Genomic DNA, 26,627 nt, shown 5'->3' with positions numbered 1-26,627 from the left:
GCTGTGCGAACGTGTCTTTGTTTAAAGATGTTTACTTTTTCCAGCAAAATTACGCAGCTCTTGAATTCAAAGTCAGTGTCTCAGAATCTCACCCATGTGTTTTTTCTTCCTGTGCTGAGTGTGTGGGCCAATGAGGCTGCTGAGCTGGGCTGGCGGTCCCGTCAAGGACGCTGTGCCTTTGGTCTCCTGCTCCAGGTCCTCCAGGCCTTGGCCGCAGTCTCTAGTGTCCAGAGCTGCAGGGCCCTGACAGGCGGGAGGCTGAGGCCCGGCCACCACCCACGGGTGGGGCCGCCAGGTGCTCCCTGCTCTCAGGGTTTCTCTCCTGCTTTTCACATGGCTTCCCGTAAGAAGGGACGGGATGGAGAGTAAAGTTCGTCTCAGGTTAGGTGGTGGTGGGGTTTGTGCTGTTTTGAATAGTTCCAGGCCTGTATCAGTTGGAGTTTTCCGTACTCCTTATCTTGCCAGATTTTGTTTCTGCTTCTCACTAGCAAGTTCGGCAAAGGGGTGAAGTGTGCCGGACAGCCCCTGGCCCAGTGGACACATGTGCAGCCAAAGCAGGGACTGGCATCAGGTCCAGTGCTTCTGCTGGTGCTCCCTGTCTGAGCGGGCTGGGCAGTGGCTGTAGCTCCAAAGTCAGATGGCCCCTGAGCCCTTCCTGAGATGGTCTGTAAATGTGTGCACCCGCCCCCCGTGCCAGTCATTGGGAAACTCAGCACAGGAAAGCCACTTTACAGGTAGATCCGCTGCGTGGTCCACATGACTGACCCTGTCTCCATCCCGGGATGCTGAACTCCAGAGTGTGTGATGCAGGTCAGAGTGCCAGGCCCACCCCCGTTCAGTTGGAGGCACACACGCATCCCGGAGTGAGGCCGCCGTGCAGAGTGGGCCAGAGCGTGTGGGCAGCGCTGAGTGTCCCCTGCAGCCGTGTCCTGTTGGCACGATCATGCGCAGGCGGCCTGCTTCCTGGAGCAGCGTGCTGTGGTTGAGTTCTCCAAGACCTGGTTCAGATCCTCATCTCTGCCGCAGGCTCATCTGTGTCCTCGCCCTGAGCCTCAGTGTCCTGATTTCTCCAAAGGGACAGTGACACTCCCTCATAGAGTGAGGACCATCGCTGAGTGTGTCCATCGTGGCAGTAACTGAGTGTGACATAGCTGGCACACCACTGGCTCGCTGTGGAGACGTGGTGGTGGGGCCCCCTTGGCTGAGCAGTCACTGAAATAAGAGACTCATGTCCTGGAGCTTTGAAGCCTTATGTTTTAGATTTACAGTGTATTGAATTACATTAAGGTCATAATTGAGTGTCATTGCCACTGGTTCCTTTGTGCAAGCTTGGAAAGTGCATTTCTGTCAAAATTAGTCACTTTGATACAGTCCCACAAGCAAGAAGTAGCTCTTTCAAATTATTAATGTCCCACCAGTTGCGTGGCTGGTATTTGACAGGGATCTTGTACTTTCCCTTGAACGTCGGGCTCTACCTGCCGGGTTTCATTTTGCCTGGATGGGAGAGCCTAGAAGTGTTCCGGGCACAGAAGAAACAGTTGCGGGGTGACTCGCCCTAAATGGAGGGCTCAGGTGAAGGCTGTGTATGTTTGTCCTTTTGTCGTCGAGAGTCTGGGAAAGTGCAGTTCCAGGGCCGCCAGGCCCCCCAGGATCCTGACCAGGGAATGGGAGCCCCCGCCCCCCTTCCCCACCACTCTGTGGCTGGACATCCATGGAACAAAGTCTCTGGCTTGGGCTCTAGTCCTGGCTCTGCCCTGTCCAAGGTCTGTCTGTGACTGGGCCCCTCTCAGCCTCTCTCCAGCCTTCCCTCCTGTCAAATAAAGCTGACGGGTTGGCCTGGCCCCCCTCAGGGGCATCGTGAGGCTCTGGTCTCTGCTTCTCACTTGGGGTCTGGCTCCTGCTGTTCACGTGGCTGGGTGGGGTGTGCGACTCTTGCACAAAGGCCAGCATCTTCCCTACCATGCCTCCTCCTGTTCTGCTTTGTTGGGATTTTGAAGGTGACAGTGCCCTGTGGAGGGGAGTGTGATGCGCCATTGGCAGGCCCCTGTCTTATGCTTCTTTGTCTTTTTCTTTTTAATTGGATCAGGTCATTTCTGAAAGCTTTGTGCTAACCGTAAACATCTTCATTTCTCATTTAAGGCCCCCGTGAGCTCTGGTCGTAGGCTGTCAACACCAATGTCATATCATGTGTATGTCCTGTTATATAGAACAGATAGAATATGTACGTTGGTGCCCTGACACTCTTAGATTTTAAGAAGTGTGGTGACACAGTTGTGGAGGGGAATGAACCGAACCCTAATTGAGTACCTCCTGCCAGCTTCAGCAACATCCAGCGTTTCTTGTAATTCTCAGCAGGGCCCTATGGAGTAAGCTTCCTACCGTAAGACTAGACTCCTAGACTCGAGCTTCAGGTGGTGTGAAAGGTGGGGCTGGGTTGAGCCCGGGCCTGTCTGACTCCAGAGTCCTCTGCTCTTCCTGGTCCACTGATGATTTGTTGAAGCAACCACCTACCAAATCAAAATATTGTTTCTGTGTATTATATATAAAATAAATGTTGAAGAGAATGGTTGGGGATTGAAATATTCTGCTTTTATCGCCCATAGGAAGGTTCAGCAGAGAAGGTTCAACAGTAGAATAAGCAATATAAGTCACAGTATGCACCTTCTAAGAAAAGTTCAGACCGGTTTCCGGGTTTCTGTCGGCGCAGACTTGTTGCTGTCAGAGGGACTCCTCGCCTTGCTTCTGTGTGCTGGCCCGGTGGGAGGCCTTTGCTCTGGTAGGAGCTTGTTTGCAGATGTGGAAGTGACACTGAGTCAGGGAACTGGTCTCTTCTTTGCTGGAAGGCTGGGTTGTTCTCAAGGAGGGGTGCCCCTCACTGTGGCCTGGGACCCCTGGCCCAGGTGCCTGGTGCTCTCTGGAGGTTCTCAGTCTGTGGGTCCACGGGAGTCAGGCACTCCTCACTCCCCCCTGCGCCTGGGACCCACACCCTGGCCGAGTCCCCAGAATTAGTAGCCTTTCCAGCCAAGCTCTGTTCCTGTTGCTTCCCGAACCACCTGGGGGTTCCTTCCTTCTACGGCTCTGCCTGCGTCTCCCACGGGGACACCTATTCTCTTCACCCCAGGGTCCATCCTCCCCCTCCCTCAGGGCTGGTGTCAGCCTCTCCCGTGAAGCTGTTGGCCTCTGCTGTAGGCGCCCCCCACACCCCCGCAGGTCCCCAGAGCAGCTCCGCTCTCTTAACCCAGCTTCAACAGCCAGGAAGACCTTCAGCTTTACTTTCTGTAGTTCTTTAGGGGCGCATTGTGCTTTTTTCCATTTAGCAAATAGGAAATTACACCATGATATTAAATATCCCTTTTTTTTTTAAAATATGCCTTTTTTAAAAACTGTACCAGCGCCCCCTACCTTGACACTTGCCGTCCATAGCATTGATTTAACATCTGAAGCAGCCATGACTCAGACCGCTGGTTTTTCCTTTGTACATCTGTCTGGATTTCATTTTTCTTTTTTGTTGTTGAAGTATGGTTGATTTACCGTGTTGTGTTTCAGGTGTACAGCACAGTGATGCAGTTATATATATACACATATATATGTTCTTTTCCAACTTCTTTTCTCTCTCTTTTTTTTTTTTTTTTTTTTTTTTTTTTTGCGGTACGCGGGCCTCTCACTGTTGTGGCCTCTCCCGTTGCGGAGCACAGGCTCTGGACGTGCAGGCTCAGCAGCCATGGCTCATGGGCCTAGCCGCTCCGCAGCACGTGGGATCTTCCCGGACTGGGGCACGAACCCATGTCCCCTGCATTGGCAGGTGGACTCTCAACCACTGCGCCACCAGGGAAGCCCTCTCTTATATGTTTTTATAAAATACTGAGTATAGTTCCTTGTGTTATACAATAGGTCCTTGTTGGTTATCTGTTTTACACATAGTATGTCTGGATTTCTTAAAGAGGACCATGGCCTCACACTGATTAGGAACCACTGGCTCCTGAGGGCTTCTCAGTGTGTGAGGATTACCCAGGGAGACTGTAAACAGTCGAATATCAAAGAAGGAAAGAAACAGAGACTTGGTTAATTCTTCCCCGGCTCAGATGTGTACACTGCATTGTGAGACGAGGGCGTGCTGTGTATAATGTGTCCTGCTCCCTGTCTCTGCTCGGGGACCAGCAAGTCTCCTGATGGGGCCGGACTGTGTCCCCTGCTGGTGCCCGTGGGGCTGTCGGGCAGTGGTCGCTTGTGCCCGATGCCACGCTTTGGCCTAGAGTGTTGCCGACACGCCAAGTTCTCCCTCTGGGCTTTGAGGAGTGCAGCCCTCTCTCTCTCCCTCGCCACTCACCCTGCCCAGGAAGCCCGCTCCCCACCAGGAGGGGGACGTGTGAGTGTCTGGTTCTCCTTCCCCGGTGTCTCTCTCGGCCTGTCAGCATCGTCCCATCTGCCTGAAGCAGCCGACCAACTGCTCTCGCAGAACTGACGCAGACCTTTGTGGGCGTGTTTTGTCAGTCCCTGTGGTTCTTGGCTTTGGTCTTCCCAACTCCGTTCTGGAGCTGGACCCCTCTTTCTCCCACCATCCGTCGGACGTTCCAACTCTGAATCGATGTGGTCTCCTTGCCATTCCTCCCCCCGTTCTTCATCTTCAGTTACAGGCTGCAGTCACGCTGGAGGGTTTGTTAGGCCTTCAGATGAACCCGTCTCTCTTTTTTTTTTCCTATAAATTTATTTGTTTAATTTATTTAGTTTTGGCTGCATTAGGTCTTTGTTGCTGCACGTGGGCTTTCTCTTGGTTGTGGTCCGCGGGCTTCTCATTGTGGTGGCTTCTCTTGTCGCAGAGCATAGGCTCTAGGCTCGCGGGCTTCAGTAGTTGTGGCTCACACGGGCTCTAGAGCACAGGCACAGTAGTTGTGGCGCAGGGGCTTAGTTGCTCCACAGCATGTGGGATCTTCCTAGACTAGGGTTCGAACCCGTGCCCCCTGCATTGGCAGGCGGACTTTTAACCACTGTGCCACCAGGGGAACCCCCGTCTCTTCTCTGAATGACTTGAGTCGGTCTTCAGCTTGTTCTCGGTGGAGGCGTGATTGGCATTTCGGGCTGATCAGTTCATGTCTGCGGGACTGTCTTGTGCATCTCAGGACTTTCAGCGTCCCGGCCCCCAAGAGTGTCAGTGGTTCTCAGCAGCTGTGGCTCTGGAGGGTGTTGGGAAGCTGGGTGGAGCTGTGTCACAGGCCTGGCATCTAGTGGGCAGGGCTCAGCGCTGCCCTGTTGAGAAACTCCCAGGGGCTGCCTGGCATTCCCTGAAGATGACAGGACTGGATGGCCGGCTTGTTTGTCTTGGTTTCTCTACTTCTGCCTTATACCCACTTCTTGTTGTTTAGAACTATGCAAAGGCACCTGCCTCGTCATCTTTGCTGAGCGTCACTTGACAGCGAGGTGACTTGAGCTTACCCGGTAACCGTGCTCCGGGTTTCCCAAGCCTCCCAGCTCTGCTGTCACAGCATCACCATCTTCTCCTGCGGGTGGTGGGGGGCAGGGCGGGGGGCAGGGTTGCTGTCCTCGCACCGAACAGCTCCCGTCTTTGTTCCCGTGTCTCTTGATATCAGAGCATGATAGTTGCCCGCCCTGCACCCCTGCCAACACGCCACTCCTCCGTTTCTTGAGCAAGGTTGTTTCTCACTGCCAAGTTACGGTGGACAGTCCTACCTGCCACGTTTTTGTAATTTCCTTTGAAATGTACCTCCTTGTGTTTATTACCCATACCTCGTGTTGTTAGTGTGTGGATTTCTGAAGCTGTAAAGTATATTTATAGATTATTTTAAAATTTATTTTGTCCTATGAATATTGAATCTATTCTCTGTTGTTTCTTCTTTCTTACTCTTTTTTTTTTTAATTTTTTGGCCTTGCTGTGCGGCATGCAGGATGCAGGATTTTCTTGAGCAGGGATTGAACCCGTGCCCCCTGCAGTGGTAGCATGGAGTCTTAACCACTGGACCACCAGGGAAGTCCCTGTTTGACTGCTAATTTCACAATTCTATCTGGAATTTTTTCCCATCTGTATTTGGTTTAAACATTTTTTAGCTTGGTAGGACTCAGCGCTACGGGACATGGTCTCTTCTGTTTCTAGACAAGAATCTTACTCTAGTGCCTTGAGCCGAGGGCCGGAAGGTCCCAGCACATAGAGAGCCCTGTTTACCCCAGGGCCTCGCCCCTCTCCAGTCCCCTGCTTCCCATCTGATCAGTCACCGGATCACTAAGCAGATATTGTATTTGTGTGTGACGGTGGGCTCCTGGGCTTCCTGACCCCTGCCGTGCGCCTCCTCTTTTGGAGCTTACGTTCTGTTTGGGGAGTGGACCAGAGTGGGAGTGTGGGTGTGAGATTTGTTTCTTCCCCTTCCTGAATGTGCCCAGGCTTCATAATCCCCAGGGGAGCCTTTCCAATGAGCCCTGGGCATTAGTAGGAGGACCAGCTGACAGCTGGCAGGTCGGGTGGTCTCTCAGGTTCCATGCTTCCCCTCCTGCGGGCTCAGGAAGAGGGGCCAGGCCACCCCTTCCCCCACTGCTGGGGCCATGGCCACTAGCATCTTCCTCGTGGAAGCTGAGCATTGCTTAGAAATGGAACTCATCCTCTCACTGTGCAGCTTGCTAAAAATCCCCATTTCTCTCCACCCCACACCTGCTAGACCAGAGTTTCTGGGCCTGGGGCCCAGGCCGACGAGTGTGGTGGGCAGCTAGGGCTGGCAAGCAGCAGTCTTCCCTGTGGGAAGAGACTCAGCCTGGCCCCTGCCACCAAGCAGCAGCGTGTCCCACCTGTCTCCTCTGTGCAGTCACTTGACGTGCTGTCCTCCTTATCCTGCCCCGTGCCAGGCACACCTGTAACATCGGCTCAGCCCCCTTTCTCGGGACTCTTCTCCTTCCTTATCTCGTATCCCCCAGGGTGCCTTGTACACTGGCCGTTTGATGGGAATGTGGCACGCAGAGGATAGGGCGGCTGGTTCAGAGCCTCTGTGCCATCCTGCGCCACGGCACCAAACATGAAGGGGTTTCCTGGTTCTAGAGGGCTGCGGGGGCCAGACCAGCGAGGAGGAAGCCTGGGCTGTGGGACGCCATCCTGTGGGCCCTGCGGAGGAGGCAGGGCTGGGCTGGGTGGTGCTGTGGGGTTGGAGAGAGAGGCATCCAGGAGATGTGGAGGACGCTGTTGTGTCGTGGACGAGAGCCGGGTTGGGGTGTGGTGGGGGAGCGCCTCACTCTAGGCTCTGAGGATGGAGGAGCATGGGGGACCCAGGTGGGCGGGTGGCTGTGCAGTGGGTGGCTTGGGCCATAACGCCTGTTGGACGGTCACTCGAGTTGTTGGGGAAGCGGTGGGAAATGTCAGGCTAGTGCAGGGTTGAAAAACAAGTGACAGACAATTCTAGGCTAGAGACGGGAAGGGCCCTGATGTCGCCTGGCCGGCCGTGCTTTCTGGATGAAGTGGCGTTTGTATGATAACAACCCCTCATATATTTGCAAGGCGTTTTCTTGCACATAGCATGGTTCCCCCTCCTTGTCTACATCTTTGGGTCTCAATGCCCTTTTGCAGCAGAGGAAACCGAGGCTTAGTGAAGGTTTCCATCCTCCCCCACCCCCCCTCCAGCCCCAGACTGGGTCGTCGGGCCCCAGCCATGTGCCCTGTGGAGGGAGAGACCTTCTGAAACTGCACTCCGGCGTTGGGTGGAAAACTGTGGGTTTGTTTGCTTCTCTTCCCCAGTTCCATTCACCTTTACACGGAGGCAGCGCTTCATAGATCTGGGTTGGAAGGAGTCAGGTCTTCAGCACCTGGCCTGTGCCCCTGCTGCGTGGGGACAGCCCATAGGGGAGGGGATCGTCCACTGGGGCTGTGGGTTCACCGAGGTGGGTGCTTGTCTTGGCCTGGGGTACGGGTCAAGGGGGCCACTGCGGCTCCAGGCCTCTTAACCAGGCCAGGGCATCTAGCCATGCTCTGAGATGGCCTTGGTGGCGGTGTCGGCACTTGGTTTAATTTGAGGGAGTCAGGAGGGATCTAACGTGTGGTGCTTTCCCCTATTTGACACCCCTTTATGCTTTGTCAATCAACAGGAGCTTGAAGAAATCCGCAAATGTGGGATGAAAAACTTCCGTAACATCCAGGTTGATGAAGCTAATTTATTGACTTGGCAAGGGCTTATTGTTCCTGTGAGTATTGAACACCTCCACTTCTTACCAGATTATTCTTTACGCTGATGTGTGTGCTACGGGCTTCTCCCTCTGCTCCCAAGGCGGCTCTGACTCTAGGCGGCCAGCAGGTGCCCGAGGCGGCTGTCGCGGAGGCTCACAGGGCAGGGCCGTGAAGGGGAGCCCATCTGGGCTCTGGTCTCCTGACATTCTGAGGTCCGAGCCTTCCAGGCCTGTGAGGGTCGGCCCGGAAAGGACGTGCGTCTGTGCTCCTGCTCTTCCTTGGCTTCTCTCTGCCTGGCCGCGTTTGTCCAAACGGGCCGCTTTCTCCGACCTCTCTTGGGAGATAGCGGGTGTTTTCATCCATGTCTTCTCTTTGCTCTCCTGCTTGGGTTTGCGTCTGTGTTTCTAACCCTCTGGACACCTGTGTTCCAGGTTTTATTCTTGGGACCCTCCAGTCTGTGCCTCCCATTGGTCTCAAGTCCCTTTGCCTAGTGGCCCCCCAGTGTTTCTCTGGGGCATCTGCCCCCACGCCCCACTCCCTGTCGCCCATACTTCCTTTGGTTGCTCGGGCCCTCTCCTCACCGCGGCTTCCTGTGGCCTCCCCGCCCTCTGGATTCCGCATCTACTCTTTCTGCAGCCCTTCATCTCCCCGTCCACAGGCTTGTCCCATGCTGACTCCAGCTGTGACCCCGGTTTCCCTGCCCTCCCAGAACTGCTTCTGGCAGCACCTGGCCCACGTCCTCAGCCCCGGCTCGGCAGGTCCAGCCCTGGCCCTGAGGTCCTCACTCCTGTCCTGCCACTTCCTCTCAACTCTTAGCCATGGCTCTTGTCCAGCCTCTTGCCTTTCTCTTGCTCTGTTTTGTCTCTTGGGGACCTTGCTTCTTCCAGTGTCAGGTCATTGGGTTCTTGCTGGACGTGGAGGGGTGCGTCTTGGCCTCTGTTCCTGCCCATCTTGGCCTCTGCTCCTGCCCGCTTGCCGGAGGCAGCCTTACTTGGACGTCATGTGCCTTCCATGTCCCCGGCTTGCGACAGAGACCCTCTGTGCCAGTGACCCCCGTTCCTTCCTGTTCTTCCCACCCCCCGCCACCTCCTTTCATCCCCCCTGCCCTGTGCCTCACCCCTCCCCCCGCACCCCCCCACCCCGCCGCCCAGTGTAAAATCTCTCCTTACGAAGAGATGGGTCACTTTGCCAGAGCCGAGCAGAGAGCACGCTGACCAGAGATGCTTCCTTCTTGACACTGGTTGTAGGTCATGCTTTTTTAACAGTCCCTGGAACTTGAACAGCAAATATTGGATTTGTAGTTTATTTTTATAATCATTTGGATAACTAAGGAAAGATATGCTTTATAGTGTTTCAGTGCACACCAAAAATTATAAACCTGGCAGCGTCCAGCCTGGTTTTGCCCCCAGCCCTTGCCCACTGTGGGGACATATTAGATGTTGAGTGGAAGGATGGCCAAGACCATCTGACCCCTGGCACTTTCCTAATTGAGATTTTGTTTCCTACTGATAAAATAGGTGAATAGTTAAGATGTGGATCTTTTGAAAAATAATAAGAATGACCGGGACAGTTTTAAGCGGTCAGGCTGGGCAGCCTACCGTGGGAGCTCAGTAGCCGGCTCCAAGGGTAGGTGGCTGTCTGGCAGGCGTCTCCCTGGTGTCGCATCGGCAGAGCCTGTGGAACGGGCGACTTCTCATTGAGCCCCGGGTGGAGATGGCTGGTAGAGTCCCAGTGGCCTGGGCCAAGGCTCCAGGCAGTGTCTGGAGCATCTGGGGAAGCTGTGCCTGGAGACAGGGCTGTGGCCAGGGCTCCTCTCGCCCTGCTCACGCTGCCTCTTCCTACTTCTCTGGCCCCTGGGTTGGCGTGAGGAGAGTTTCAAGGAAGCAGTTGGCAACTGCTCTGTCCAAGGTCCCCACTAGTACCCCACACCTGGGCCTCGGGTCTTCCTGCTCTGTAGGGGCTGGGTCAGCAAGGGGTCTTCTCCCCAAACTCACCTGGGATCCATCCAGCTGGAGTGAAAAGCAGGGCCAGGCTGATAAAGATGTGGCCCCCGGGGAAGTGGGCCTTTACAGCAGGGTACTTGCTGGTCCTGGGGAAGCCACCTGGCAAATCCACCCTGGTTGCAGTTCAGAGAGAGGGCAGGCCCAGACCTCAGGGGGCGATGGCGGGGGCACTTCATCGTTACCATGGCAGTTCAGGTTGATTCCCTTTAAACACTTGGTTTTTTTGTGTTTTTTTTGGGGTACGCGGGCCTGTCACTGTTGTGGCCTCTCCCGTTGCGGAGCGCAGGCTCTGGACGTGCAGGCTCAGCGGCCATGGCTCACGGGCCTAGCCGCTCTGCGGCATGTGGGATCTTCCGAGACCGGGACACGAACCCGTGTCCCCTGCATCGGCAGGCGGACTCTCAACCACTGCGCCACCAGGGAAGCCCTAAACACTTGTTTTTATATAAGATTTCTCCATTTAAAATTCAGATGTAAGGTCTAAGGAAGAAAAGAATCCCATAATCCCATTATGAAGAAATTCAGTTTAGTGAGTTTTTGGCACATGCCCTTCAGGAACAGGGGCCTAGTGGTGAACCTTCTTGAGGCTTCTCTCCCAGTGGGCGTGTCCACCCCTAACCGGGTGCTCACACCCCCTTTAATGGGCCAGTTGCTGATGTCATAATTTTATCATTATTTGGTCATTGCCTTGAAACTCTTCATGAACATAAGTTTTAGTAACTATCCTATAGCCCATGTTTTATAAGTTATAGGTGTACAATATAGTCATTTTTATTTTAGATTCTGATCTTAAGATACAGTATTCTGTATTATATATTCCATTAGGATCAGGGTTGTACTATATTTAAGGAAAAACCATCTTTAGGGCTATATATGTTGTCAAATTACTTTCCAGAAAGGTTGTGCTAGTTTATACTCCTACAGGTACTGTCTGCACAAGTGCCCACAAGTGCCCACACGTGTCCTTGGCTGTTGTGGAGGTTGCTGAGCATTTTTAAAGGGGGTTCTGAGTGTCACGTGCTTCAGCACCCAGGCTGTGCGGTCCCGCTGCCCAAGGGGAGAGCTCCAGCCCTGCCCCTGACGGGAGGGGTGGTGATCTTGGGCCAGCTACACAGTTAGTCCCAGCATCCTCACCTCTAAAAGGAGCGCTTCCCTTCTGGCTGTTGTAAAAGTTCAGTAAGTGCACATGTTAAATGCTTAGTCTCACTCGGGGGCTCTCTGGAACGCTGTTTGCCCTAACAGAGGGTCCATGAAACAACACGCAGGAAGAAATTCTTGTCAGTTTGATAGGTGCAAAAGTTCTCAGCTTGATATGTGTCTTTGTCCCATTTGGGCTGTTGTATAACAAAATACTAGATAGCTGAGCTTATAAGCAACAGAAATTTATTTCTCACAGTCCTGGGAGCTGTAGGTCTGAGATCAGTGCTAGTTGGGTGAGGACCTTCTTCTCACGAGTCACAGGCTGTTGCTCGCATGGCAGAAGGGGCACCAGTCCCATTCGTGAGGGCTCTGCCCTGGTGGTCTAATCCCCTCCCAGAGGCCCCACCTCCCCACACCATCACCTTGGGGGGGGGGTAGGTTTTTGTTTTTGTTTTTCTGGCTGTGTTGGGTCTTCGTTGCTGCACGCAGGCTTTCTCTGTTTGTGGTGAGTGGGGGCTACTCTTTGTTGTGGTGCGTGGGCTTCTCGTTGTGGTGCCTTCTCTTGTTGTGGAGCACGGGCCCTAGGTGTGCTGGCTTCAGTATTTGTGGCTCACGGGCTTAGCTGCTTTGTGGCATGTGGGATCTTCCTGACCAGGGCTTGAACCCGTGTCCCCTGCATTAGCAGGCGGACTCTTAGCCACTGTGCCACCAGGGAAGTCCAGGGCGGTAGGTTTTGACATAGGAATTTGGAGGGACACAAACATTCGGACCATAGTAATTTGTATTTAAAATTTTGTTTTTGCAGTTGAAGGTTTTTTTACTTATTTATTGACTGTTTATGTCTTTACAGTCTATTATCTAATAAGGTTTTAGTATGTTTGTCAAATTGCAGGAATTCTGTGTATTAATCCTTTGTGTCTGGGACAAATAATTTTCAGCTTAGTGTTTTCTTTTAAATTTTGTTTATTCAAAATTCCTAATTTTAAAGTTTCTCTTTTAAAAAATTTAAAAATTTTGCTTCATCAATTTTTTTTATTGTGGTAAAATGTATGTGACGTAAAATTTGCCATTACAGAACTTTTTAAGTGTACAATTCAGTGACATTAATTACAGTCAAAATGTTTTGCAGCCATCATCACTGTATTTCCAAAACTTATCACTCAAACAGAAATTCTGTAGCCATGAAGTAATAACACTCTGCTCTCCTACCCCCCAACCCCTAGTACTCCCTAATCTACTCTCTATGTCAATGAATTTGCTTATTGTAGATATTTCACATAAATGAATCATATAAAGTTTGTCCTGGGCTTCCCTGGTGGCGCAGTGGTTGAGAGTCCGCCTGCCGATGCAGGGGACATGGGTTCGTGCCCTGGTCCGGGAAGATCCCACGTGCCGCGGAGCGGCTAGGCCCATGAGCCATGGCCGCTGAGCCTGTGCGTCTGGAGCCGCAACGGGGTGGCCACAACAGTGAGAGGCCCGCGTACCACAAAACAAAAAAAAAAATTGTCCTTTTTTATCTGGCTTATTTCACTCAGCATAATTTTTTTCAAGGTTCATGTACATCATACCATGTATCAGAACATCGTTTTTATGGATAAATAATTTTCTTTTATATGTCTACACCACCTTTTTTTTTTTTTTTTTTTTGGCCTTGCCTTGCAGCATGCAGGATCTTAGTTTCCTGTTCAGGGATCGAACCCATGCACCCTGCAGTGGGAGTGTGAAGTCTTAACCCCTGATATGCAGGTATCTGCCTGAGTCCCATCTTCAGTTTTTCGGGGTAATATGTAGAAGTGGAATTGGCTGAATCACATGGTAACTCTGTGTTTAACTCTTTGAGGAACTGCCAGACTGATTTCCGCAGTGGCTGCACCATCTTACATTCCCACCAGCAGTGCACAAGGATTCCAGTTTTTCCACATCCTCACCAACAATTATTTTCCTTTTTTTTTTTTTAAAGTTATAACCATTCTAGTAGATGTGAATTGGAATCTCAGTGGTGGTTTCGATTTGCATTTTCCTCATGATTAAGGATGTTGAACATTGTTTCACGTTTTTATTGGCCATTTGTATATCTTTGGGGGAATGTCTAAAGTTCTTTAACCCCCCCTCCTTTTAAAAACATTTTATTTATGTATTTATTTTTGGCTGCATTGGGTCTTCATTGCTGCTCGCGGGCTTTCTCTAGTTATGGAGAGTGGGGGCTACTCTTCATTGCAGTGCGTGAGCTTCTCATTGTGGTGGCTTCTCTTTGTTGTGGAGCATAGGCTCTAGGCGCGTGGGCTTCAGTGGTTGTGGCACACAGCCTCAGTAGTTGTGGCTCGCAGGCTCTAGAGCACAGGCTCAGTAGTTGTGGCGCATGGGCTTAGTTGCTCTGCGGCATGTGGGATCTTCTTGGAGGGCTCGAACCCGTGTACCCTGCATTAAAGACTTTTTTTTTAAGAGCAGTGTTAGGTTTGCAGCAAAACTAAGAGGAAGGACAGATATTTCAGGTATACCCCTTCCCCCCTCCCCCACATAGTCTCCCCCATTATCAACATCCCCCACCAGAGCCGGGCATTTGTTATAACTGATGAACCTATGTTGGCACACCATAATCACCTAAAGGGCACAGTTTACATCGGAGTCACTCTTGGTGTTGTACATCCTGTGAGTTTGAACAATGTATAATGACATGTATCCACCATTAGAGTATCATATAGAGTAGTTTCACTGCCTCAGATCCTATGTGCTCTGTCTGTTCAATCCTTCCCCACTCCTGGCAAGTACTGATTTTTTTTTTTTAACTGTCTTCATAGTTTGGACGTTCAAGACTGTCGTATGGTTGGAATCATACAGCAGCTTTTCAGATTGGCTTCTTTCGTTTAGTAATGTGCAATTAAGATTTCGTTGTGTTTTGATAGCTCATTTCTTTTTAGCACCAAATAATATTCTGTTGTCTCAATGTACACAGTTTGTTTATCCATTCACCTCCTGAAGGACATTTTGATTGCTTCCAGATTTTGGCAGTTCTGAATAAAGCTGCTATACACATTCTGAGTTGGGTTTTTTGTCTCTTTGTCTTTGAGTTAAAGGAGTTCGTTATATATTCTACATATTAAACCCTTACTAGATATATAATTTGCAGATATTTTCTCCCACTCGGTTGTCTTTTTACTCTCTTGACTGTGTCCTTTGATGCACAAAGTTTTTAATATTCATGAAGTCCATTTTACCTATTTTTTCTATTGTTGCCTGTGCTTTCAGTGTCATATTTGAGAAACCATTGCCAAATCCAAGGTCATGCAGGTTTTGCCCTATGTTTTCTTCTGAGAATTTTTAGTGTTAACTCTTGAACTTAGCTCTTTGTTCCATTTTGAGTTTTTTTAAATGGTATAGGGTAAGGGTCCAACTTCATTCTGTTGCATGTAGATGTACAATTTTCCCAGGACCATTTGTCGAAAAGACTGCTTTTTCCCATTGAGTGATTCTGGCATCCTTGTCAAAAATTAATAGAGCTAGAAAACTAATAAGGACCTACAGTGTAGCACAGGGAACTCTACTCAGTACTCTGTAATGGCCTGTATGGGGAAAGAATCTAAAAAAGAGTGGATATACATATAACTGATTCACTTTGCTGTACAGCAGAAACTAACACAACATTGTAAGTCAACTATACGCCAGTAAAAATAAAAAAAATAATAGAACATATATGTGAGGGTTTAATTCTGGACTCTCAATTCTGTTCCTTTTTATATTATTTATTTGGTTGCACTGGGTCTTAGTTGAGGCAGGTGGGCTTCTTAGTTGCAGCTCGCAGGCTCCTTAGTTGCGGCACAAGGGCTCCTTTAGTTGAGGCAGGTGGGCTCCTTAGTTGCGGCTCCAGGGCTCCTTAGTTGTGGCTCACGGGCTCTTTAGTTGCGGCATGCATGTGGTATCTAGTTCCCTGACCAGGGGTCAAACCCGGGTCCCCTGCATTGGGAACATGGAGTCTTATCCACTGTGCCACCAGGGATGTCCCTCAGTTCTGTTCTGCTGGTCTGAATGTCTGTCCTTATGCCAGTACCACACTGTTTTGATTACTGTAGCTTTGTAGTAAGTGTTTGAAATCAGGAAATGTGAGTTCTCCAACTGTGATCTTTTTCAAGATTGTTTTGACTATTCAGGGGCCCTGTGTAACTGGGCAGGACCCTATGGGGCCTTCCCGGAGCAGACCCCTCCCCCATATCCTCTCCTTTAGCTCCTCCCTGAAGTACGTAGATAAAAGTATCTGATGCACATTTCTTGAGTTGTTTTACAGTTGCTAAAACCACCACCAAATGGAAGAAATTAACTACTTGATGACCATGAGTAGGTAGCTCCCAGACCTACTGGTGCCTAAGGATTGATAATGTTAACCCCTGTGACACTACCCTGTTACCTCACCATCAACCAATCAGAATTGTGCACAAGCTGATTACATACCCTGGGACTTCCCTCCCTCACCTGACCTTTAAAAATGCTTTCCTGAAACCCATTGGGGAGTTCGGGTATTTTGAGCACTAGCTGCCCTGGACTCCTTGTTTGGCACCCTGCACTTTCCTTCACCACAACTCAGTGTCAGTAGATTGGTTTTACTGATTATGGGCAAACAGACCTAAGTTTGGTTCAGTAACACCTTGAGATCCCATATGAATCTTAGGATGGGTTTTTCCATTTGAAAAAAAAACATTATTGAGGTTTTGAAAGAGATTATATTGAATCTTTAGATCACTTTGGGTAGTATTGTCATCTTTACAAAAGCAAGACTTGCAGTCCAGGAACCCAAGATGTCTTTCCATTTATTTAGGTTTTCTTTAACTTCTTTCAGCAGTGTTTTGTAATTTTTGGTGTACAACTTTTACACCTCTGTATTTTTCAGCTCAGGATGAAAAAACAAAACCGAAACAAAATCATAGCCTGGGTCACTTGAAACAACAGAATTCAGTTTTCTCACAGTTCTGGAGGCCAGAAGTCCCAGATCAAGGTCTGGCAGTAATCAATGATCAAAAACCTCCCAACAAAGTAAAGTTCTGAATTGGATGACTTTTCTTGGTGAATTCTACCAAACATTTAAAAAATTCGGTTGGTTTCTGATGAGGACTCTTCCATAGCCTTCTTGTTGTGTCCTCATGTGGCCTTTTCTCAGTGCACGGGGAGAGAGAGCAAGGGTGCTCTCTTTTTTTTATTTTGGCCGCACCACGCAGCCTGCAAGATCTTAGTCCCCCGACCAGGGATTGAACCTGTCCCCTCAGCAGTGAAAGCATGGAGTCTTAACCACTGGACCACCAGGGGAGTCCTGGGAGCTCTCTTCTTTTTAGGATACTAATGCTGTCAGATCAGGACTCTACCCTGTGACATCATTTAACCTTAATTACTTCCTTACTCTCTAGCCACACTGGGGTTAGGGCTTCAATATAAGAATTCGGAGGGGACACAGACATTCAGTCTGTAACAGCTACCTCGGTTAAATTTATTCCTAGATATTTTACTCTTTTCAGTGTTACTGTAAGTGGAATTGTTTCCTTTATTTCCTTTTCGGATTCATTGTTGTTCACTGTTAGTGTACAGAAATGTAACTGATATTGGCGTGTTGATTTTGTATCCAGGAACGTTGCTAAATTCATTTTTTCTAACAGTTTGTGTATGAATAATCTTTAGTTTTCTATGTATGAGATCAGTTCATCTCTGAATAGAGGTAGTTTTGTTTCTCCCTTTCCAATTTGGATGCCTTTTATTTCTTTTTCTTGCCTGATTGCCCTGGCTAGAACTACCAAATATTGTATTGACTATAAGTGGCAAAAGTAGGCATCCTTGGGACTTCCCTGGTGGTCCAGTGGTAAAGAATCTGCCTTCCAATGCAGGGGACGCAGGTTCCATCCCTGGTCGGGGAGCTAAGATCCCACATGCTGCGGGGCAGCTAAGCCTGCGTGCCACAACTACTGAGCACATGCACCTCGACTAGAGAGCCTGCGTGCTACAAACTAAAGAGCCCACGCGCTGCAACAAAAGATCCCGCGTGCCAGAACTAAGACCTGATGCAGCCAAAAAAAAAAAGTGGGCATCCTTGGGAATTCCCTGGTGGCAGTCCAGTGATTAGGACTCGGGGCTTTCACTACCGGGGTCCAAGTTTGATCCTTGGTTGGGGAGCTAAGATCCCGCAAGCTGTGTAGTGCAGCCAAAAAATAAAAAATGTTGGCATCCTTGTCTTGTTACTAATTTTAGGAGAAAAGCTTTCAGACTTTCACCATTCAGTGTGACGTTGGCTGTAGGTTTTTCATGTTGGCTGTAGGCTTTTTTCATGTTGAAATTTCTTTCTATTCCTAGTTTATTGAGTGTTTCATCACAAAAGTGTATTAGGTTTTGTCAGATGCTTTTCTGCATCAATTGAGATGATCTTTTTTCCTCCTTCATTCTATTCTTTTCTATTCTGCACACACATGGTGTGTTGATTGATTGATTTTTGTATGTTGAACTATCCTTGCATACCTGGGATAAATCCTACTTGGTCATGGTGTACGATCCTTTTAATATGCTGCTGAATTTCAGTTTGTTAGTATTTTGTTGAGGATTTTTGCATCAAAATTCATATACTTTTCTAATAGTGTCTTTGACTCTGATATCAGGGTTATGCTAGACTTGTAGAATGAGTTAGAAAGTGTTCCCACCTCTTCAATTTTTTGGAAGAGTTCAAGAATGATTGGTGTTAATTTTTTTAATGTTTGGTAGCATTCACCAAGAAAAGCCATCCAGTTCAGAACTTTACTTTGTTGAGAGGATTTTGATTACTGGATTACTGATTCAGTTTCTTTACTACTTATAGGTCTATTTAGATTTTTTCTCAATTCAGTTTTGGTAGGTTGTGTGTTTCTGTGAATTTGTCCATTTCATCTAGGTTATCCAATTTTTTGGTGTACAACTGTTCATAGTATTCTCTTGTAATCCCTTTCTATTTCTATAATAAATGTAATGTTCCCACTTTCATTTCTGATTTTAGTAATATGGATTTCCTCTCTTTTTTCCTTAGTCTAGCTAAAAGTTTGTCACTTCTGTTGATCTCTTCAAAGAACCAACTTGTTTTCATTGATTTTTTTTTCTCTATTTTTTTCCTGCACTGTTTATCTCCTCTGTAATTGTTATTACTTACTTCTTTCTTCTGGTTTTGGGTTCAGTTTGTTCTCTTCTCATTTTTTAAGGTATTCAGTTAGATTATTGATTTGAGATCCTTCGTTTTTTGTTGTAGGCATTTACAGCTGTAAATTTTTCTCTGGGCACTACTTTTGCTGCATCCTTAAGTTTTGATGTCTTGTGTTTATCATCTCAAGGTATTTTCTAATTTCCCATGTGATTTCCTTTTTGACCAATTGGTTGTTTATGTTTAATTTCCTCATACTTGTGAGTTTTCCAGCTTTCCTTCCATTATTGATTTCTAGTTGTATTCCATAGTGGTCAGAAAGATATTTGTTGATCTTCTGTCTTGTTCTGTTATTGAAAGTGGGGTATTGAAATCTCCAACTATTATTTTATAACATATTTCTCCCTTCAGTGCCATCAATTTTTGCTTCATATGTTTTGGTTCATAATTTGTTAGTTGCGTATAGGTGTATAATTGTCATATCTTCTTGATGGATTGAACCTTTTACCAATATATAATGTCCTTTGTGTCTTGTACTTTTTCCGTCATTTACTTCTAACCTCTTTGTGTCTTTGTATGTAAAGTGAATCTCTTATAGGCAGCATATGGATGGATTGTGTTTTCTTATCCATTCTGGCAATTTCCATCTTTTAAGTGGAGAGTTTATTCCATTCACATTTCAAGTAATTGCTGACAAGAAAGTATTTGCTTCTGTTATCTATTTGTTTTCTGGATGTCATGTATGCATTTTGTTCCTAAATTCTTCCATTATTGCCTTTTTTGGGTATTTAGTTGATTTTTTTGTAGCATATTATTTTGATTCCATTCTTCTTTTCTTTTCTGTATGCCTGTTAGTTATTTTCTTAGAGGTTACCTTGGGGATTACAATTAATATCTTAATCTTTTAACAACCTAGTTTGAATAATACCAACTTAATTTCAGTAGTTACAAACACTCTGGTCCCATATATTTCCATTACCCAACCCCTCATATTGTTACTGTCGCAAAGAGAAGTTACAAACCCAAAGTATAATAACCAATAATGTTGGGTTTTATATTATCTTGTATAGTTTCTTAACCATTTTTCTTTATTTCTTTTTATGGCTTCAAGTTACTGTCTAGTATCTTTTTATTTAGCCTGAAGACTCCCTTTTGTATTTCCTTTACAGAACATCTACTAGTGATGAATTCATTCCCTCTTTCTTTTTTAGATTTTTTTATCTGGGAATATCTTAATTTTGCCTTCATTTTTTAAAATTTTTTTATTATTTTTAAATTTTTTCTGACCATGCCACACAGCATTTGGGATCTTAGTTCCTTGACCAGGGCTCGAACCCGCTCCCCCTGCAGTGGGAGTGTGGAGTCTTAACCACTATACCACCAGGGAACTCCCTCACCTTCTTCTTCTTCTTTCTTTTTTAAAATTATTTATTTATTTACTTATTTTTGGCTGCATTGGGTCTTCGATGCTCCACATGGGCTTTCTCTAGTTGCATTGAGTGGGGGCTACTCCTCGTTGTGGTGCTAGGGCTCCTCATTGTGGTGGCTTCTCTTGTGGAGCAGGGCTCTAGGTGCACAGGCTTTAGTAGTTGTGGCACATGGGCTCAGTAGTTGTGGCTCGCGGACTCTAGAGCACAGGCTCAGTAGTTGTGGCATACAGGCTTAGTTGCTCTGAGGCATGTGGGATATTCCCAGACCAGGGCTCAAACATGTGTCCCCTGCATTGACAGGCGGATTCTACCACTGCACTGCCAGGGAAGTCCCTCGCCTTCATTTTTTTTTTTTTTTTTGTGGTACGCGGGCCTCTCACTATTGTGGCCTCTCCCGTTGCGGAGCACAGACTCCAGACGCGCAGGCTCAGTGGCCATGGCTCACGGGCCTAGCCGCTCCGCGGCATGTGGGATCTTCCAGGACCGGGGCATGAACCTGTGTCCCCTGCATCGGCAGGCGGACTCTCAACCACTGCGCCACCAGGGAAGCCCTCGCCTTCATTTTTGAAGGATAGTTTTTGCTGACAGTCTTTTCCTTTTAGCACCTTGAATGTGTCCTCCCACTGCCTTCTGGCCTCCATTCTGGTTAGAAATCAATTGTTGCTGCTTTCAAGTTACTTCTCTTGCTGCTTTCAAGATTATCTCTTTGTCCTTTGATGATTTGACTATCTTGGTATGATCTCTCTGAGTTGATCCTGCTTGCAGTTCATTGAGCTTCTTGGATGTGTAGATTCATATCTTTTATGGAATTTTGAATGTTTGGGGTCATTATTTTTTTAAATATTCTTTCTGCCCCTTTACTCCTTATCCGTTTGTGGGCCCCCATAATATGTGTGTTGGTGTGCTAGGTGATGTCCCATATGTCCCTATGCTCTGTTCACTTTTCTTCATTTTTCTGCTCCTTAGATGGGATAATTTCAATTATCCTAACTTCAAGTTTGCTGACTCCTTTTGCTTGCTCAAGTCTACTACTGAATTGCTCTAGTGAGTTTTTCATTTCAGTTATTGTATTATTCTCCAGAATTTTTGTTGAGTCCCTTTCTATAATTTCTGTGTCTTTATTGGTGTTCTCATTTTGTTTAGACATTATTTTCCTGGCTTTGTTCAGTTTTTTTGTTTTTTTTTTTTTTTGGCTGTGTCGGGTCTTAGTTGTGGCGTGCTGGCTCTTCGTTGTGGTAAGTGGGCTTCTCTCTAGTTGTGGTGTGTGGGTTTTCTCTTCTCTAGTTGTAGTGCATGGGCTCTGTAGTTTGCAGCACTCAGGCTCTCTAGTTGAGGCTTGTGGGCTCAGGAGTTGTGTGCGGGCTTAGTTGCCCCACAGCATGTGGGATCTTAGTTCCCCAACCAGGGATCGAACCCACATCCCCTGCATTGGAAGGCAGATTCTTTATCACTGGACCACCAAGGAAGTCCCTGGTTTTGTTTAGTTTTTTGCCTATGATTTTTTTTACCTCTTTGAGCACTGTTTTTTGGGGGTTTTTTTTGGTTTTTTTGGCCACACAGCTTGCAGGATCTTAGTTCCCCAACCAGGGATCAAATCCGGGCCCATGGCAGTGAAAGTGCCGAGTTCCAATCACTGGACTGCCAGGGAATTCCCTCTTTGAGCATTTTTAAGACAGTTGATTTTAATTCTTTGTCTGGTAAGTCTAATGTCTGGGCTTATTCAGAAATAGTTTTTGTCAGTTTTTTTTTTTATCCTTTAAACGGGCCATACTTTTCTGTTTCTTTGTATGCTTTGTGATTTTGTTGTTGCTGTTGAAAATTGGACATTTGAATATTATAATGCGTAAATCAGATTCTCCCCCTCCCTGCAGGATTTGCTGTTCTTGAGTGTTAAAGGCTTCTCTTGTGTTCCACCAGTGTTTTGACTGAAATTTCCTTGAATGCCAGGAGCTTAAAAAAAGTCTCTCCGTCTTTGCAGATTGGTTCTGTGCTAGGGTACTTCTTGAACATGTAGCCAGGCCAGTTACATTTCTGCCTTCTTCACTTCCTGCTTTCCTTGAGCCTATGGTTAGCTGGTGGTGAAAGCTTCAGATCTTTTCAGTTCTTTTCTTAGCGTGTATCCTGTCCTAGGCATATGTGTGACTTTCTCAGCTCCGCAGTGTACCTGGGTGCTTCTGAATGCCCTGATATCCCTGGGTTTCTCTGTGGGTTTACCTCCTTGGCTTTATGCAATCTGTTGTGTCTCACCTGCCATCCTTTGCTGTAGGCAGCTGTGAGTTTTTCATGGCCTTACAGTCTTTTATTTATTTATTTATTTGGCTGCTCCGGGTCTTAGTTGTAGCACATGGGATCTTTGTTGCAGCATACAGGATCTTTAGTTGCAGCGTGCGGGATCTAGTTCCCTGACCAGGGATCGAACCTGGGCCCCCTGCATTTGGAGTGCTGAGTCTTAACCACTGGACCATCAGGGAAGTCCCCTACAGTCTTCTTGAGCAGTTCCTGTGCTTTTCCCATGCTCTGTGGGTTCTGAGCGAGGCAAAACAGAGCACCTGTGTCAGCCCTCCGGGTAGCCCTGGACTGGTTAGAACAGACAGACAGTAATTTGTGACTAAGGTCTGCTCTGCTTCTCTGGAATGGAGGGCCTGGGTCCCACGTGGTAGTCAGAGGTGGCCATCATTCACCCATCTTCAAGATGCCTGTCTCCCAGCCAGGGAGCGGCCAGGCTAAGGGCAAGTAAAGTCGACACAAAGCTTTCCTACTGTGTTCTAGTTGCCTTTTTCTTGATTCTGCATTCACAGCCAAAGGTTGCTGTAAACCTTTGACTGTTTTCCAGAGTTCTGACAACGTTGGTTCTGACGGTTTCTGCAGTATTTTGTTTGTTTGTTTCTATGGAAGGATGGGAGTTTGGAGCTGCCTGCTTTGCCATTTTGCTGATGTTACACCCTAAATTTTTCTCTTTTAATCAGGAATGAGTGGATTTCATTAAAGGCCATATTACTGTCAATTAGGTTTTGTGGTGTGGGTTTTCAAAGTGGCCTGTTAATTAAGCCCCTCATTGCTTTCTGGATTAATTCCCCCTTCATTACAATGGACTGTTTTTAAATGTTCCAGTGTATTAAATTTCCTAGTCTTTAGTGTGCTTGCATCTGTGGTCATATGTGAGATTGGATTGTGTTTTCTGTGTTTAGTGGATTTTTTTTTTTTTTTTTGCGGTACGCGGGCCTCTCACTGCTGTGGCCTCTCCTGTTGCGGAGCACAGGCTCCGGACGCGCAGGCTCAGCGGCCGTGGCTCACGGGCCCAGCTGCTCCACGGCATGTGGGATCTTCCCGGACCAAGGCACGAACCCGTGTCCCCTGCATTGGCAGGCGGACTCTCAACCACTGTGCCACTAGGGAAGCCCTGTTTAGTGGATTTTGATAGATGGTTATACTGACTTCATGTATCAAGAAGTAGAAATTTCATTCTTTTTTCTGTGTTCTGATTTGCTAATTTTTGCTTTTATGGTAATTTCTGCTTTTATGTTTTGTCTTTTGTTTTCCTTGGTATTTGTTTGCTCTTTGCTTTTTTTAAATTTATTTATTTTATTTGTTTTTGGCTGCATTGGTCTTCGTTGCTGCATGTGGGCTTTCTCTAGTTGCGGTGAGCGGGGGGCTGCTCTTTGTTGCAGTACGCAGGCTTCTTATTGTGGTGGCTTCTCGTTGAGGAGTACGGGCTGTAGGCACGCAGGTTCAGTAGTTGTGGTGCGTGGGCTCAGTAGTTGTGGCTCACGGTCTCTAGAGCACAGGCTCAGTAGTTGTGGCACATGGGCTTAGTTGCTCCGTGGCAGGTGTCATCTTACCGGATCTGGGCTCGAACCCGTGTCCCCTGCACTGGCAGGCAGATTCTTAACCACTGCGCCACCAGGGAAGTCCCTCTTTGTTCTTTTCTAACTTGATGATTTGAGTGCTTAGTTCTTTGGTGGGGGGTGTTCATCCCCAGTTGAGTTCCTTTCTTGCCTGGGCTGCTCCCTACCCATGTCATTGTCACCCTGGACTTACAGGGGTGCTGCTGCTGGTTTTACCTTTTATTGAGAAGGTAAGACATGCACACGTGACAACGTTTCAACAACGACAGTGTCTTTCTTCTGTCTGTGCCTCTGTCCCTCATTTGTAAAAGGAGCTGGTAAATGCCTGCCTCTTGTCAGTGTGTAGTCAGACTGCCCTGGATTTCTCTGCCTTTGGGCTTCAGAAGCACAGACTTGGGAGTCAGCTTTGTATTCCTGAGGCCTTGCATCTCCAAAGCTGTGTCAATAATTGTTTTTAAAATGAAATTGAGTTTTGTGGAGAGGCCTCGTACCGCCCTGGTGGTCACTCCACCAGCCTGTTGGGAGAGGACGCAGTCTCTCTGCCATCACAGTGTCTCTGGCCTCTGCACTAGCCCCGAGGCTCGCGCACCAGGTTCTGCTGAGCAGAGTGTTTTTGGGAATGAGCCTCAGGTACACCGATCACATCCCATTGCAGAAGCTGTAACTGCCTTTGCCTCCGTGCAGGCCATTCCGTCTCACAGGTTCTTTGAGCACCTCACAGGCCCTGGCTCCCCCACCTGGGCTCGGGCCACAGCCTCTTTCGAGGAGCTTTTGCTCCCCTGTCCTGGGGCTGGGCTGCTCAAAGCTGACAATTGTTGAGGTAAATACCTGCTTGTTAACTTTCAGAGAGAGAGGCCTCCTCTTCTGTTCGTGAAGCCGTGTGTACCCCTTCCAACTGGTCATCCTCCTGCACCTGCGTCTTCCTGACGCTCTCTATTCTCTGGTCTCAGTGAATCACTCCCTCCTCTCTGTTCCCTCCACTCACAATTCATAGTAGTGAGGTCGCTTTTGACTGCAAGTAAGGAAACCCCCCACTTAGCGTGGCTTTGAAAAGGGAAAGTTGCTGCCCCTGACAGAGTCCTGGGGCAGGGGCTCTGGACTGGCAATCCAGCGGCTCGGCGAGGGGAGAGCACAGACCTGCATGGGCTTCACAGTTTCCCGGAAGGAAGAGACGGTCTCTTCTTTTCTCTCTCTCTCCTTGAACTTTTTATTTTGAGATAACTGTAGATTTTCATGCAATTGTAGGAAATAACAGAGATTCCCCAGTAGCCTTCACCTGTTGTGCAACTGTAGTGCAGTGCTGTAACCAGGAAGTGGACGCTGATCAGTCCACCAACCCCATTCAGACTTCTCCATCTGTGACACGTGTGTGTGTGTGTAGTTTGGTGTGACCAAAAAGAAAGACGCCCATCCCAGGGGCCCACCACAGACCCCTCCTCATTATCCAGAACCAGGACATGTGGCCACCCCTGGTCTGTCACTGGCCGAGGTGTGGGCAGTACCATGATGGACTGTGCTGTCCAAAAGGAGTATACTGCAAGCCACAGCCGTGCTTTTAAATTTTCCAGAACTCCCATTAAAAATGAAAATTAGGGAATTCCCCGGCGGTCCAGTGGTTGGGACTCCGCGCTTTCACTGCTGAAGGCCCGAGGAGGGTGTGGGTTGGATCCCTGGTCAGGGAACTAACATGGAAGGAAGGAAGAAAGGAAGGAAGGAAGGGAGGGAGGGAGGGAGGGAAGGAAGGAGGGAAGAAGGGAGGGAGGGAGGAAGGAAGGAAGGAAGGGAATTAAACAAGTGGAATTCACTTTGGTAAGTATTTTACTTAATACAGTATATCAAAAATATTTTCTACATGTAATCAATATAAATAATTGTTAACTAAATAGTTTATTCTTTTTTTTTTTTGCACAAAGTCTCAAATCCAGGTGGTATTTTACGCTTATAGCACATCTAAATTCGGAAGAGTCCTGTTGCAAGTACACAATAGGCGCTTGGGCTGGTGGCCACCATATTGGATGGGACAGGTGTAGACCAGTCAGGATTTACCCCGGTTCACAATGAGGGGGCAGCATGGACGGAAACAAAACTGGGATTTTGCCAGCAAGGAGACAGCGGGAGCAGCCGTTGGCTGGACAGTCCGTTGGGGTCAGCTGTGGTCCAGCCCCCCTCTCTTTGGGGCTCCTCAGAGGGCTAATTCTGCTTTATAACTGGTGGTGTGGGTGTCGTCTCAATGAGTTCTGGTTCAGGCAGAGACCTTTATCTGTTTCCCTCCCACTTCCTGTCCCTAGCACTGTGCGTTACACAGAGTAGGCGCCCCACAAACATTCTGTAAGTTATTGAATTTGTAGTTCTCAGAGAGCCTTGGAAACTATATTTTGGTGTGTGCAGGTGGATTATTTGTGCAGGGTTGTCTCTGTTTCTTGTTCATTAGATGCCAGTAGCCACCTTTGTCATTGGGACAACCTCAGGCATTTCTAAACCTCTCCAGGAGGGACAACACTGTCCTCAGTCGAAAACCCTGTTTCTGAGTTAGCTTTGATTTCCTTTTTAACAGTTTCATTGAGAGTCACAAACCCTGCATTTCATGCATTTAAAGTGTACAGTTATTCAATGGCTGTTAGTATATTTGCAGAGTTGTTTCTCCATCACCACAATTTTAGAACATTTTTTATTACTCCTCAAAGAAACCTCCCCTTGTTAGCATCACCCCCAGTCCCCCAGGTGTAGGCAACCACAGATCTACTTTGTAGATTTAGCTATCCTGTATATTTCATATAAATGGAATCATATAATACGTGATGTTTTGTGTCTGGCTTCCTTCCTTAGCATAATATTTTCAAGGTTTATCCATGTTGTAGCATATATTCGTACTTCATTCCTTTTTATTGCCAAATAATATTCTGTTGTAATGGATATATCATAGTT

At 47.7% G+C, this 26,627-nt stretch overlaps 1 protein-coding gene and 1 non-coding gene across 2 annotated transcripts in view; one reads left to right on the top strand and one right to left on the bottom strand.

Moving 5' to 3' along the window:
- UBE2L3 (ubiquitin conjugating enzyme E2 L3) overlaps positions 1-26,627 on the top strand; it is a 42,583-nt gene that overhangs the window by 5,619 nt on the left and 10,337 nt on the right. The window contains exon 2 of the mRNA XM_033837367.2: positions 8,074-8,169. Within this exon, the coding sequence (XP_033693258.1) occupies positions 8,074-8,169 (96 nt within the window). The remainder of the gene's footprint in view (positions 1-8,073; positions 8,170-26,627) is intronic.
- Positions 22,256-22,328, bottom strand: TRNAW-CCA (transfer RNA tryptophan (anticodon CCA)). The gene has a single exon. It is a non-coding gene; the product is annotated as a tRNA-Trp (tRNA).

Source organism: Tursiops truncatus, chromosome 13, assembly GCF_011762595.2.
Source record: "Tursiops truncatus isolate mTurTru1 chromosome 13, mTurTru1.mat.Y, whole genome shotgun sequence".
In the NCBI taxonomy this organism is placed as follows: Eukaryota; Metazoa; Chordata; class Mammalia; order Artiodactyla; family Delphinidae; genus Tursiops; species Tursiops truncatus.
The sequence above is the reverse complement of the archived record's forward strand: the minus strand, read 5'-3'. Positions and strand labels throughout refer to the sequence as shown.